Source organism: Neodiprion virginianus, chromosome 4, assembly GCF_021901495.1.
Source record: "Neodiprion virginianus isolate iyNeoVirg1 chromosome 4, iyNeoVirg1.1, whole genome shotgun sequence".
NCBI classification, from domain to species: Eukaryota; Metazoa; Arthropoda; class Insecta; order Hymenoptera; family Diprionidae; genus Neodiprion; species Neodiprion virginianus.
Window position 1 is genome coordinate 24834260 of NC_060880.1, and position 13760 is coordinate 24848019.

Sequence of the window (13760 nt, forward strand, 5' to 3'; positions counted from 1 at the left end):
CGAATTGACGGCGTGGGTGACACATGCGTATGAAGTGCGACAAACTATATGTGTTATTATACTACTCGATATGTTAATTAGCAATAAAGATGTGTCGTGCGTACAGTCGAGACAAGTACAAAAGTAGGCGGCGGAACAACCGAATGGTTCAACTGAGGTTCAGAAGCTGTGACTAAAGTTAATCGAGGAGAATTTCATTCGAACAATGCATGCCTGTGGAAGTTGTAAAAATTTAAGATTTTTTCAATCTAGACTAAATATCACGATTACAGATGATTTTATACGCAGTGCATCATTTTTTTAAGCCAAAAATTTATCGATCCTTCTGTTGCTATGAGATATAAAATTAATTCTCTACAAGTCGTGTGACAAGGATAATCTTCCGATGATTCAGCGCCGATATATTTGCCATATTTTTATCCTTTTATTTGCATTTTGTAAGATTAGAATACGCAATCCATCAAACGGCTTACCTCTAAATTCAGCATTTCTATTGATGTAGATTATCAATGCCAATAATCTTATTTAGTTTTCAATCGTTAAAATTGTTATCCGAATGAGAGAATCTGAATAGTTAAGAGGATTCTGTAGTCAGTCGATACCGACACCGAGTAAGATGTCACACTTATTTTTACTGTCATATCGAAATGAAAATGCCTGAGATAACGTAATTCTTTATCCTACGATGAACAGAATTATCCAAAAACTTTTATATTTCATGCGAGAATAACGATCTAAAATATATGCCCTTAATTGGTTCTAATTCAATTATAGGAATATTTTTTGGCATAATTTTTGTGTAGAGAAAAGATTTTCTTTTTTTTAAGCTTTTCGTTTGGCATATCATGTAGAATCGCTACTGCTGCAACTTTTTCAGGGTAACAATGCATAATAGGCTCCGATAATAATGAGAATAAGTGACTTTTAATGCGGTTGATAAAGAACGATTGTCGCATACTCCTAAAAACCATGTAACATTCCTACCGCTACTGATCGAATCATCTCAGCCCTCGAATCTCGACGGTGCAATATTATTTTCCCATCATAGAATTCGGAAAAGACATTTATATTCGAAGATGATCAAAAATGTATGTGGATCGCGGACTGATGCAATGATTGTATGCATACGTGAGGAACTTTTCTCCAATATGAGATGTAACAATATTTTCAGGAAATGAAGACTACGATTTACTTTGATTTTATGCATAAAAAGGGATTATCCGGGCTATTTCGTTAAACATTAAGCGCCACTTATCATGATTTGGCAACAAAAAGAACCAAAAATATCTACAAAAATAGTCTAAATTTTAGCTTTCTTTTTTACGACATCAAAATAGTGCTTTTAGTTTTCGCTTTTAGACCGTCAAATCATTTTCTTGATTGATTAATTTTGTCCTGAACTGTACTGCTGATACATCTTTAAGCCTGTACAACTGCGGTTATGAGTAATATGTGCACTTATGCAGGTCCTATTGCAGGCTATTAATCGTTTAAAGAACTTGTATAAATGTACATTAATACGTCATTATGTACTCGAGTGGATAAAGTTCTCAGATTCCACAGTTGGTGATTAAAAATTGAAATGTAAAATCAAAACTATCAGAGCAAAAAAATGTCCAATAGGGTTATGTTGAATTTTACACATTATCCGATAAAATGCCGATAGTTCATCATAGTGATATTTTAGCGATGAAATCGTATTCAACTTTGGGGAAGGTCTGGTCACATCCGGGGTAATTTCGACTGTCCAATTATATTGGGACACACAAGTATAGGTCATTGTACCAACATGCGATTCAATGTATTGTGAGTTCGACCTGAAATCGTTTTAATGCGCGATCAAAATATACAAATAATTTAGGTATACATGCATTATTGAGCAATTCATTGATTGTTCATAACTTTTTATCTAGTAAGTACAGAAAAAAAGAATATTCAGAACAACGCTGCGCAAAGTTGCAATTAAATGTACTTTGCGTAGATCAATTTCAACCTATTCATTGTACATTTTTCAGACTCGCGATTCACACAGATTTATACTTATCGCAATTAGCGAATGAATGATCTGATGCACAATACTTCGTGGAGATGAATAATTTATTTCGGTATACGAATAAAAAAGGACGTCACATTTTGGATTGCGGAAAATTGTACTCAATGTTTAACACAGCTGAAAGTTGGATTTATTCGCCTCTTGCGTGTGGTAATTTAAATAATCGAATTCAGTTTATTTTGTAATGGCTTCGTCATCAAATTACATACCGACAGCATTGGTCAGCTACAGATTCCGCAGAAGTGCGGCAGCGTGTGATTCACGTTAAGAGTAGGTAAATTTCACTTCCGGGTCAATTAAAATTTGGATTGACTTTGCTGTAAAACGGTGTTTGAGCGTGACCTCTTAAACCAATCAAACGCAATCACTGACCCTGCAAGAAAATTTCCATACAAATTGAAATATCCATAATAAGGTTGAATAACTCAATGTCACGACATCCACTGCGAAAAATGTACGCTCGTAATAGTTTGCTTTGAATGAATGAACTATGGTCCCTTGAGGTACATTCGATACTTTGTTCAGTTACGACAACTGCACAGTACCTACCCACCTAATTACAGTAATCCAGACTATTTACTACGCATCAAGGTGCATCATATTCACCACGGTATAATATGTACTGCGTCAATACCATATCAGAGTGTTTACAAGAATTTTTTTATTCAAAATAATGTTAGTATTATTATACTTGTAACACAATCACACCATTTTTCCGATTTTTAGAACACATTACTTCTTCAAAAGTGATAAAATCTGTAAATTAAAGACGCTGATTTATAGTTGCAGTCATCAATGTCATAATCCTTCAAACACTTGTATGTTATGTATAAATAAAAAGTACTACAATTTTGGCGGGGAAAATAGTTTACGAGTTTTATTGTAACCCGTTCAAAAACTATCCACAAACAAAGTGAAGGAGTTCGAAAAAAAAAACACATGTAGCCAATTTCATTGGCAATTCCAGATTTGAGAGAAACCAAATAAAACGTGGCTACAGCGTTAAAAACAATTAATCGGAAGTACAATTGGTCGCAGGGCGCATAGTTTAATACAGTGAGAGTTAACACGCATGTGATGGAAAAGAAATCCGAGGGCTGGTGCAATCGTTATTTATCGCGTATCGATATTTGATTTGTATTCTCTTCGATTACGCATGTGGCAACACCTGGGAACGAGTTGAAACACGTGTAAAATTTTCATTCAGACGGTACTGTACGAGTAAAAATTCACCTGCATTGTACTACACCGTGTAACCAAGTCGACAATGCTTCTGAACTTGAGGCATTCTACGCATCTGGCTGAATGAGACACAAGGTGTAGGCTGACTGTCTGTTAAGAGTCGCAACGGCGTGTCGTCAATGATAGGCGCAGTCTTCGACCCATCTCCATCCAAATGGGCTCTCAATTATATTACAATAATTTTTACAAAGTCACTTATCGCCTGGCAATATCAGTGTCAGGGCCAGAGATTATACTCGGCGCGAAATAGAGACGGATTTACCAAAATGCAAATTGTCTGCGAGCCGAAGAGGAGTATTGCAAGATAAGGACTTTGCCTCCTTTGTGCACACGACACTTTGTGTAACAAAAAGTGTGGTTCGCAACTTTTTTTTTTTTTTAACACAAAAATGAGAAGTTTTTAGTAGGTACTTTGATGCTTTTTTGTACTGTCGCAGAAACGATTAAGTACTTTGAGTACGAAATGAATCGTTTGATTTGTAACTGGATACTCGATGAATCAACTGAAATGAATTTCGAACAAAGTTAATGTGCTTCGTATAACGAAGCACAGATTTATCAACAATAATTTAATGTTTTCATAATAAATGACCAGGGGACTTACGGGAAAAAAGTATTTTTAATCAAATACACAGCGGAGTCGTTTTACGAACAAAATCACTTATAATTCGTAAAAATTTGATGAACGGTACCGTTTTTTTTATTGAAAATTATCGCACAGCTGGGCTTTTTTTCACCGTCAAAAGATTTGAGTTTAATTATTTTTATTCGGGAGATATTTTTTTTAAATCAAATTCAACTTCGTTGACTGTAATTGCAGCTTGTGAACCTCCGATGTGACGTTTCTCTCTTTCTATACTTTCACGTTTAGACTGTACGTCTGATACATCCGTAATTCCATTACCTGTTGATTAACTTATCATTCCTCTTCTGATGATTCACAACCGATAATGCCTATTGACTTCAATGAAGTAAGACATTGAACGGATTCTAATAGTCTTTAAATTCTGAAATAGGAACATACAATAAAGAGAAGGTAAATATTGCATTGAACTTCTTAGATGAAATTTTGTTCAAACACAAAAGGGAACTTGTTCGGATCTTTTCCTCATTATCCACTTGTATTAATCAATTGGAAAATATTCGCTTGTATTAAATTACGTTTGTATTATGTTGTAAATACAGGAATACTATTTTAGCACTGACAGTTGAAAAAAGATTCATGCTCGCTTGAAAGAATCAGTGAATTGACGTTATATAAGCTTTTTTGTCATTGTGACGTTTTTAGTATGACGGTTATTAATAAATTACAGTTTTTTAATAGCAATTCAAAAATAAAAGTGCTCGTAACAATCCATTAAAATCATACATAAATATTAAATACCGCACGTTGTTATTCATCGGAACAATGTCAAAATTTCACAGCAAATCCCTTCAATAGATGCTTGAATTGTGCAATGTGGTAAAATAATCAAGAGGGGTCAGGAAAATCGGGTATTCGTTTCGACCTGCGGAAAGCGCTATTTGCATAACCTGATTCTGGCAAAAAGTTTCGGGTATATTAATTTTTGATGTAACCGAAGTGTCATGGAATGCCTCATGTGTTCTCTAACAGATTGCACATTTACCGCGTAATAAGACGCCATTCGTTTTATTGAAATATATACGCTGTTCTCGATCTGTGTAATGATGCGATAATGCGCCTCGTAAGTTATAACTGGTTATTTGTGTCACTCGATTATACGATTTTAATTCATGAATGTCTCTAAAAATTCTGGTATAGATGGCGACGTTCATTGACACGGCGCACTCTTGACCTCTGTTCTCACTCTCGAGCTCTAATTGCTCTTTGATGTGATTCGCTAATTAAAGCGAAGCACTGTCGAATTGATACACGAAGGCTTTTTTCTGCCCATTAAATTGCTAGTCCTCCAAAATAATCACGAGTGTTTATATTTCATAACTCGATTATGATCACTTTTTATAAATATGTTACACTTGCTCGTTACATGTGTGGGTATATCTGATACTTTTTCAGATGATTTATTTCAATACACGATACAATTAATTTGTGATGGTTAGTTTTGGCACATCTAATGGCAAACAATAACCGTTCAAGAACGAATCATAAATTTATAATAATTTTCCTCTTCAAAATCATTTCACCAGTATACATTATTTCGATTAATATTCTTCAACAAAAATAACAGTACGTCTTTTTTAGAGTTAATCCGAATATTCTAAGAGTTCACACGTGGAGCGTAAAACTTTACTCGTAAATAATTAAACAATAGCGGCGAGTGGGCGACGCGTCCTAAGAAAAATATTTATATATATATGTATATAGTTCAGGTTGATGTAAATATATTCCGAACTTCAGAAACTCTGTGCGCAATAAAGTGTTCGATTGTGCAAAGTGTTTAATTTGTCAACTGTGACCTCAAATATTAAACGACGTTGTCGCTTGTTTTAAAAACTATGAAATTTGGTCGCCATGAAAAAAATGCAATTTTCATTAATTATTGCTTTAACTAGTAATCCCAATTAAAAATTATATCAGCAAAAAATGTCGAGTTTTGACAGGATTGTTTATTTTTTTATTTGATACCTTTTTCTCGAATCCCGCTTTCTGCCCGTAGACAATAGTTTTACCGAATTTCACGCGGAAAGGCTCAATTATTATTAAAAATAACTAGAAATTCACGACAGCATAAAAAAGACAATTTGAATCAGAAATATGTTTTAAATGTAAAGAGACAGAATGTATTGTTGAATATTTTTAAGTGCTATTTACAAACACAATTACCGTTGGAAAGCATGACAAGGTAAATTCAAGGTTAATTCAATTGCACGTATCAAAAACCCGTCCGCGTGTAGAATTGCAGTAATTGTTCTTGCATCACGAGACTTTGTGAAAGTATTTTATTTCACACACCTTTCGATCGTAAACTTTGACCTACCGCTTATTATTTCACTCGAATTAAGCAACGGCCCGATATTTCTATACGCAATTTTACGACCCACTTTGAAGGAAAGTGATGTTGAAAATGATAAGTTTAGCATTTGAAGGATAAAAATTGAAACTCCTCGCTTAGCGAGAATTTAATTTATAACTACCAGTTTTATCAGGAACGCAATTCAACAATTTTCACATATAATTGGCAAAAGCTTGACCTATGAGTATTCGGCGATTTGCTTCGTATTATTTGCGACGCTAATCTTCCGTGAAGTCGCGTATCTTCGTTTCCACTGAAATAATCTCGTAAGAATTTCTATTAACGTCGACGATTATTTTTTCGAGGATGAACTAACCTCCGAAAGATATTTCATTTTTCAGAGGCCATGTCTCAACTCCCCTGTACGTATATACTTTGGCAATTAGGTGACCTAGATTCGCTCAATTTACTCCGATAAGAACACGTATACATCAGGATTGGGTCATCGCGTTGTAAGACTGGCTTGAAATTTTTATCGTTCGTGAAAAAATGTCCGCGAAGTTTAAAAACATAACTAAAGAACGCTTCTTGCTGCCGACTGTCCGAATCTTAGACGAAAAACAAATGCGGCAATTATTCATTGGAATATGTTGGAACCGATGTTATTTCTCACGAGTGATACGGTCAGAGTGGATTTCTTTGGCCGGCCGCCAGAACAAATAATAGTTTGCCTCAACCGACTTGATGCTAGAATATTCGATCAATCTTCAACGATTTATCTTTAACATGCTACATTAATTGTAACCAAACAAGCAATGTATTTTCCCTTATTTTCACGCGGGTGGCACTTCTTCGTTACAGTGATTTATTATACGAAGTTTATATTACATGTAAGAGCAATTGACAAACACATGAATTTGATGTGTTTAGAAATTTTTAAGACGTCTACGGAGTCGAAGAAAATCTTCTATCTGAAATAACACTTTATTACATGTTTCAAGTATAATAAAAATGCAAAGCTCATGAAGCTTCTAATTCGAAGGGTCGTTTTGTGTTTGATTTTCTCCAATAGAGCTCTCTAAAATATTCAAATGCTCGACTGTGATCAATAAAATCAGCGTAATCCAAATGCTTTTTCTATTGGACTTGCGAAAATCTGTTTAAACATAATAAATTCGAACAGGATTCTCACTTGTATTGTTATTCAATTCTATCGGAGAATGAATATGCCATTATGGCAAATAATTGCAAGTGAATTTTCTGCTGCATACGCGTGTTTAAAAATTATGATCTTTGGTTATGTGACATTCGATTTGCATATAGCTTTGGCATGTTGGTGATAATAATGATGAACTTCAAATTATTATCTATTTATCCTGCGTATGACCCGTATGCATTACGAATTGACGTAAAAATAAACATGCCATGCCTGAGTGTAGGTGCGGTGCATGTGGATAAGAAATGGTGCGAACGCTCGTTAATTATATTGCTGGCTAATTAACAGCTGCTAGTTACTTATTAATCACTTTGTACTTTAATCTTCTTCTTGTATAATTTTAGCAACGTATAATTTGAATTTTTTTCTGGGCTTAACATTTTTTTTATACCCTTTAAAAACGATATCATCAATTCGCATTATTCCACAATCTCCAAATACCTAAATAAGCGTTTTTAGAAAGCTGACTGCACATGGTCAATGTATGTATAAGGTAGCTAGATCAGTGCGCACGCGAATTTGGCCCGTTTTTTCATTCTCAAAATGTTACGAGATATATAATTTTCCACATGCAAAAAATGTGTATTTTTCGTTTACAAAAATGAATATCTCATTCGTTAAACGAGTATCGTAAATCGCCGGAAAGCTACTTACGAACGTTTATAAATCATGTTCCGAGAATTGAAGCATGTGAACGTTATCTTTGATAAAAAAAAAATATAAGCAATTGGTATATTACAACTTTTCACAGCCCACGGTAACCAACAATAAACATTACCCAGGCAAATAATGACGAATAGACTCGATTCCAAGGTATTTTTCCGTTTCACTCATTATCCTGTAATTACGTCTTCGGTAAAATCTTGCACGAACCTCCATCCATCCATTTTTCAACGTGTAACGGAAGATAGCGTCTTTTCTTCTGATCGTACCTTCAACAATTGCGCCTCGAATTCTGTTCGTCTTGAAAATCCATCACTTCGTTCCAGAAAATTATAGCGTCGTGGAACTGAACAAGGTCTTAGACTTGCGCGACGAGAATTGAAGCTTTTCGAAAAAATACAGCACATAAATTTGAATCGCAGTTTCCGACCACGCAGAATGAACAACACAAAAATACTCTCCGTATTTTACGGATTGCTCGATTAGTTCTTTCGGAGACCATCAGTGCCGGTGTGTCTCAGATCGTTCCGAACTGTGTATCATCCGTCAAAACCGAATCAACTTTATAAACTTTATGGACAAAGCAGTGGAACTTTTTAGTTTATCTTTTGTGTAATGTACACCAGAGAAGTAAAGAAGATAGATGTAGAGGCACAACGACACGTGGTTATGTATTTAATGTTCTTGCGCGGGATGCGACACGTCGCGTAGACAACGAATTGAGTCACGGACTCCCTTGTAATTTCTAGGATTTTTAGTTCATTGCACTTGCGCTGATAACAGTCGAGGAGGCTGTAAAGTGTGACAAAGAAAAGTGACGGGAAATTAATCCGTAGCCTGACATGATTAAACACCGTGATGAACCTCATTGCATGGTTTTCAATTTTTGTGTAATTAATTTTCAAACTAAAATTTCGGCTACGTTTACGATTCGAACCACATCGATCGATGCATTTGATTGTCTCTTTGCACATTTCTACTTTGAATAAAATTATCATAATAAAAAAATGAATAACGTTACGAACTATAATCAATGACATTATTCACATTCAGGTTACGTTTATTGATAATTTAATGATTTTGAAATGGGTTTTCCGAGTCACCAGTTGATGATTTGGCAGAATAGTTGAGTTCTGTAATTGAAAGAAAAACTCACCTTTCTATAAGTATTGATTAAATTCGATTGAACTCGTATTTTGGACGTGGAATACTCTCTTCCGAAACATGGTGGAACCGATGATTCACCTTGAAAATAAAATAGTATCATAGTTGAGTCTTTACTGACCGTGTATAATTTTACTAATTTCGATTATTATTTGGCCTTACGCATCTCGGACTGACAAAAAATCATACGAAAACTTTCTAAGCTTTGTACGAAAATAATCCCGCAAAATGTAATATCCCTGCAATTAGTGGTAATCTAATTGACACCACCGAAAACCCTGGTGTATAGGATACGATTTGACTCGAGTCATTTAGGAAATATTCGGCGTCGTATGTTTAGGAAAAGATGGACTTTAATCCCCCGCTCGCTTCCCAACAATAACTAGGATAATTCTACTTCAATCGCATGCTTAATATATTACAAGAATAATACTATTTAAGAAACATTGTTGAACAATTAACTAATAATCTTATTAACACTCTCGGTGTGAACGGAAAGATTTCATAATATATACACAGAAACTTCTCGCCGATTATAATTATCACGGAATAAACAATGAATTCTCCACAAAATCAAATTGAATTCTTTGTAAATAAATTTTCTCTGTAATGTGAATTTGTCACAAATGTCAGAGGATGTTATGGTAAGGAGCTTAATGCGAACTCTTTCTTGGTTATTTCTGTAGCAAACTTGTATGTATAGTACAAAATGAGTTTACAGGAAAAAAATAAGTAAGTAAGTAAGATCTGGAATTACGTGTCGATTTGACTGTCGGCATGTGAGAAAAGACTTTGATTGTACTTCTTTATGCTCTTAATAAAAAATTTAATATTTCCGTCGGTATAATTCAGCCGAGACACAGTTGTTCGTTAGATTTTTGTTTTCAACATAAACAAGTTACGAGCTTACACGAGCTTGATAATATTGTAAACCTATACGAATCGCTAAACCTCGTATATCATATTTGCGACATTTGTGCAATGTACACTTTGTGAGATGCGAGTGTCTAACAAGATTTACATGACAATAACAACGCTTTTGTTGTTGTCGGAACAATTGACGCTCTTATTGGACGATTGCGCCTCAATTCGAGTTGGCATTCCTGGTGTGTCATATTTTGGCGCAGGCCCGATGAAATTACAAACCATCCACCCGAATCCTGACTCCTGAGTCGGATTACTCAATTCATTGTCACGTACTTGTCGCCCCAAATCGGTAGACTCTGCAGACTTTTATTACAGGCGTGTTATGCGGCATATCGTGTTATATCGTACCGATTACGTAACCGGCAAATCCAGCTGTATGCGTTACGTTTCGACTTGTTACGATTCGAAAATCATACCGTGTCTCTCTTAGATGACTGTCGTGATAAAACAACCGTGATTTCACGGTCGTATATTTGAATAACTGCAAATGAAAATCAGACGAAATACGTGCAATAATGGTTTACAATTTGAGAACATTGAATATCTTCGACAATACCGTAGATCCCACTTTTTCGGTTAATGCAACTAATTGTAAATGGCAGAGCTTCCGCCTCGATTTATGGATTAACTTTTCCATGGGTTAAGCCGACAAACGAAATTGTGCGTCATATTGACTCGCGGTGGTTGTCGGTCATCGGTAAGTTGGCAAAAGAAGTGCTCCAAGCATTGTCGAATCACTGAATCAACTACGCATTCGAGATTTATTCAAGCAAGGAAATATTTCATCACAAGCGTAACCTCCGCAAACCAAGTTTGACAACTAAAGCTATAAGGTGGTCAGCGTGTATGAAAAGACGAAGAAAGATCGCGCATGCGTAGTAGAACGCTCAATCTGCCAAGTTTCACGGTATAAAGCTCCGTCGGTGCAAAAAATTTGGAAATAAAAAAACAGACGTCAGACTACACTCCGAAATTTCAGTGCACTCTAGAGAAGGTTCGAGCAGTCGTCAGATTAAGCTTGCGCCATTCGTCTCCCTTGTAGTTGTTACCATGCGTTAAGAAGGGGACGTGACTGTACGCGAGTTGAATGAAAACTCGTAATAAAAAATGGGAAAAACACGATGTAAACAAAACCAGAGAGCGCGAGAAGACGTAAACACGAGCTTTCCAGTAAACGGCGTGTAACACGTTATAGCATACGTATTACAAAGCCGAGTTGGTGCATTGAACTTCTCGCCCACTCTTGGCCATTCGATATAACAGTCGAGCGTCACTGTTAATTAATCGGTAAATAAAATGCAGTTTTTGTCGCACGGCGTCCCGAGTCGAGCGATGCGACACTCTGACGTCAAACTGACACTCCGAGTCGACCCTTCTGCTCGCGGCTCCGAGTCATCTTCGGCTTTCTTGGCGGCGTGCACCATAGGGGGAAGAAGCGGGTGTGTGGCTGGCGCCTCAATTTTTCCATGTCGATAAAGAACTTGCGATAACGGAGCCGGCCGACCAATATATACGAGGACTTTGCACCGTCAAACCACATTCTACCAGATTCTGTGAGAATTTCGTGTCCTCAAATCGCGTGGCGCCAAAAGCGCGAGAAAGATAGTAAATAAAGCAATCGTCACCCACCCACCTATCCATTCATCCACAACAACGGGTATACGGTAAAAACGCAACAATTCTTATACCGAGAAGAGCATCGAGTGATTCGAAACTGTTCACATCAGTCAGATCGACGTTGGCTTTTTCCTACCAAGTTTCCAAACCCTCGCGAGGTTGGAAGAAAGGGAGCTACTAAAGTTTTCCGTTTGTGCTCCGAAACTACAGTGACGAGACGGGACGGAAGCTTGATTCAGTGAATTTCACGAGGAGTGTATATTGTTGCCAAATATTCACTCGGTACACGCTCGATACCTTGGGCAAAGTGAACGTAGCACCGATAAAGACAAGTATCGACTTGTTGAACAAATCACCTTTCTATGAAAATTCTACCGTAATCGATGAACACGCGTCCAGGCAGTCATGAAATGGAATCTTGAAATTGTCGAACGCTGTTATATGCTGAAATTTTATTGATCGTGCTTAAGAGCCGATAAACTGAAGAAACTGTTCTCGAATTCCTTTACTTGCTTGCAAGTCCTGACTCGCGATCGGTGTGTCGAAAATGGCTTCGATGCCCTAGATGTGAGAGAAAGTATAAGACGAACACGACGACAACAACAACAACAACAACAATAATAATAATAATAATAATAATTGTAATCATAATCGTAGACATAATATTCGTTAAAAAAAATTTGTACCAGAAGTATTAAATCACTGCTCAAGAAATTATTAAACGATAATTAACACGGCAATCGCGCTGATAACGTAGGATCGAATTTCCAAATCAGTCTTTAAGAATTGTCAAAATTGAGGAAATGCTAGGGCGTAACGTGATGCTGGTTCTACGTACCAGGCAAGAACGCACCGAGAGACGTATGAGGCACAAAAAGGAAGCTAACCCTCCGCCGATGGAACCTCCGCCGCAGCTTGTCAACAATAACCATTTGTATCTAGACCTGAACATGAACTTCAGTGAAAACAGTAAACAGGAAGACGCCAGGCGGCAGAGAAAGGTACGTCCGATGTTTAATTTTTATAAATTACGACATCCTCTTGTGGAATATTTATGGTTCGATGCGTCGTCACTTTGAGGAAAACTCGTTCTTATAATTAATTCCTCACTTGTACATGCTATCAAAGCTGCGGGGAGAACGGTTATTTAATTTTTTTACCTTATCTCTTTTTTTCTCGTTATTAGATATAATCTGACGCGTGAAGTAAAAAATAATTAAAAAGAAAAAAAAATTGTTTTCCCTGTAATTTTATAATTAATTGATTTATAGTAACGCTTCAAAAATATGACATTAACTTTTCACGGGTTGTGCAAGACTGTAAGAGATTAGTTAGGTTCGTCTCGTATATTTTTAATCACTTAAGTATATGGTGCTCGTTAAAAATAATGTCAATGTACGATGTCACACTGATTGTGATTCAAACCCGTTGCGAATACAGAAACATGTCGCTCGAAACGCGTATGATGTGCGATAAGACCCATGCACAGTAAACGTGGCTACAGGAAAAAAAATCATTAATTTTGACGAATTATTCGTACGACGTTTTGGGCACGCTTCAATAACATTCAGAACAACTTCCCTAAGCTTGTTTTTCCCATTTTAATTCTAACTTACCCAAGAGTTTGAAATTATGCTGTTTGACACACGCGAAATCGTGAATTTTTTCTGACTCTTGTATCCGATTTTTATTACTTCATATCACGACCGCGTGGTTTTACACCAAATTTACAACCAAATATTTTAACGACAAAAAATCAGAACAAACGGAGTAGGTACATACTTTGAAAGAAAAATATAGTGATGCTGGTGCTCAACATTTGTTTGAGATCAAGATATGTTGTTACAAGTACCAAATTTTTTATACACGAAGCCACTCATGCACTATATTTATGTTTATTAGTGCAGTAAATGCAATGTAAACAAGGAAGAATGATTCATTC

The 13760-nt window shown here is 36.2% G+C and overlaps 1 protein-coding gene across 2 annotated transcripts in view; it reads left to right on the forward strand.

Annotated features, from left to right (window-relative positions):
* The window catches only part of LOC124302251 (ras-related protein Rab-32), a 33859-nt gene that overhangs the window by 1639 nt on the left and 18460 nt on the right, over positions 1-13760 (forward strand). The window contains exon 1 of one of the 2 annotated variants that reach the window (XM_046758201.1): positions 12667-12819. The exons of the other annotated variant lie outside the window; for it this stretch is intronic. Coding sequence (XP_046614157.1) covers positions 12682-12819 — 138 coding nt within the window. The 5' untranslated portion in view covers positions 12667-12681. Of the gene's footprint in view, positions 1-12666; positions 12820-13760 lie in introns of those variants that run through there. 2 annotated transcript variants of the gene reach the window in all.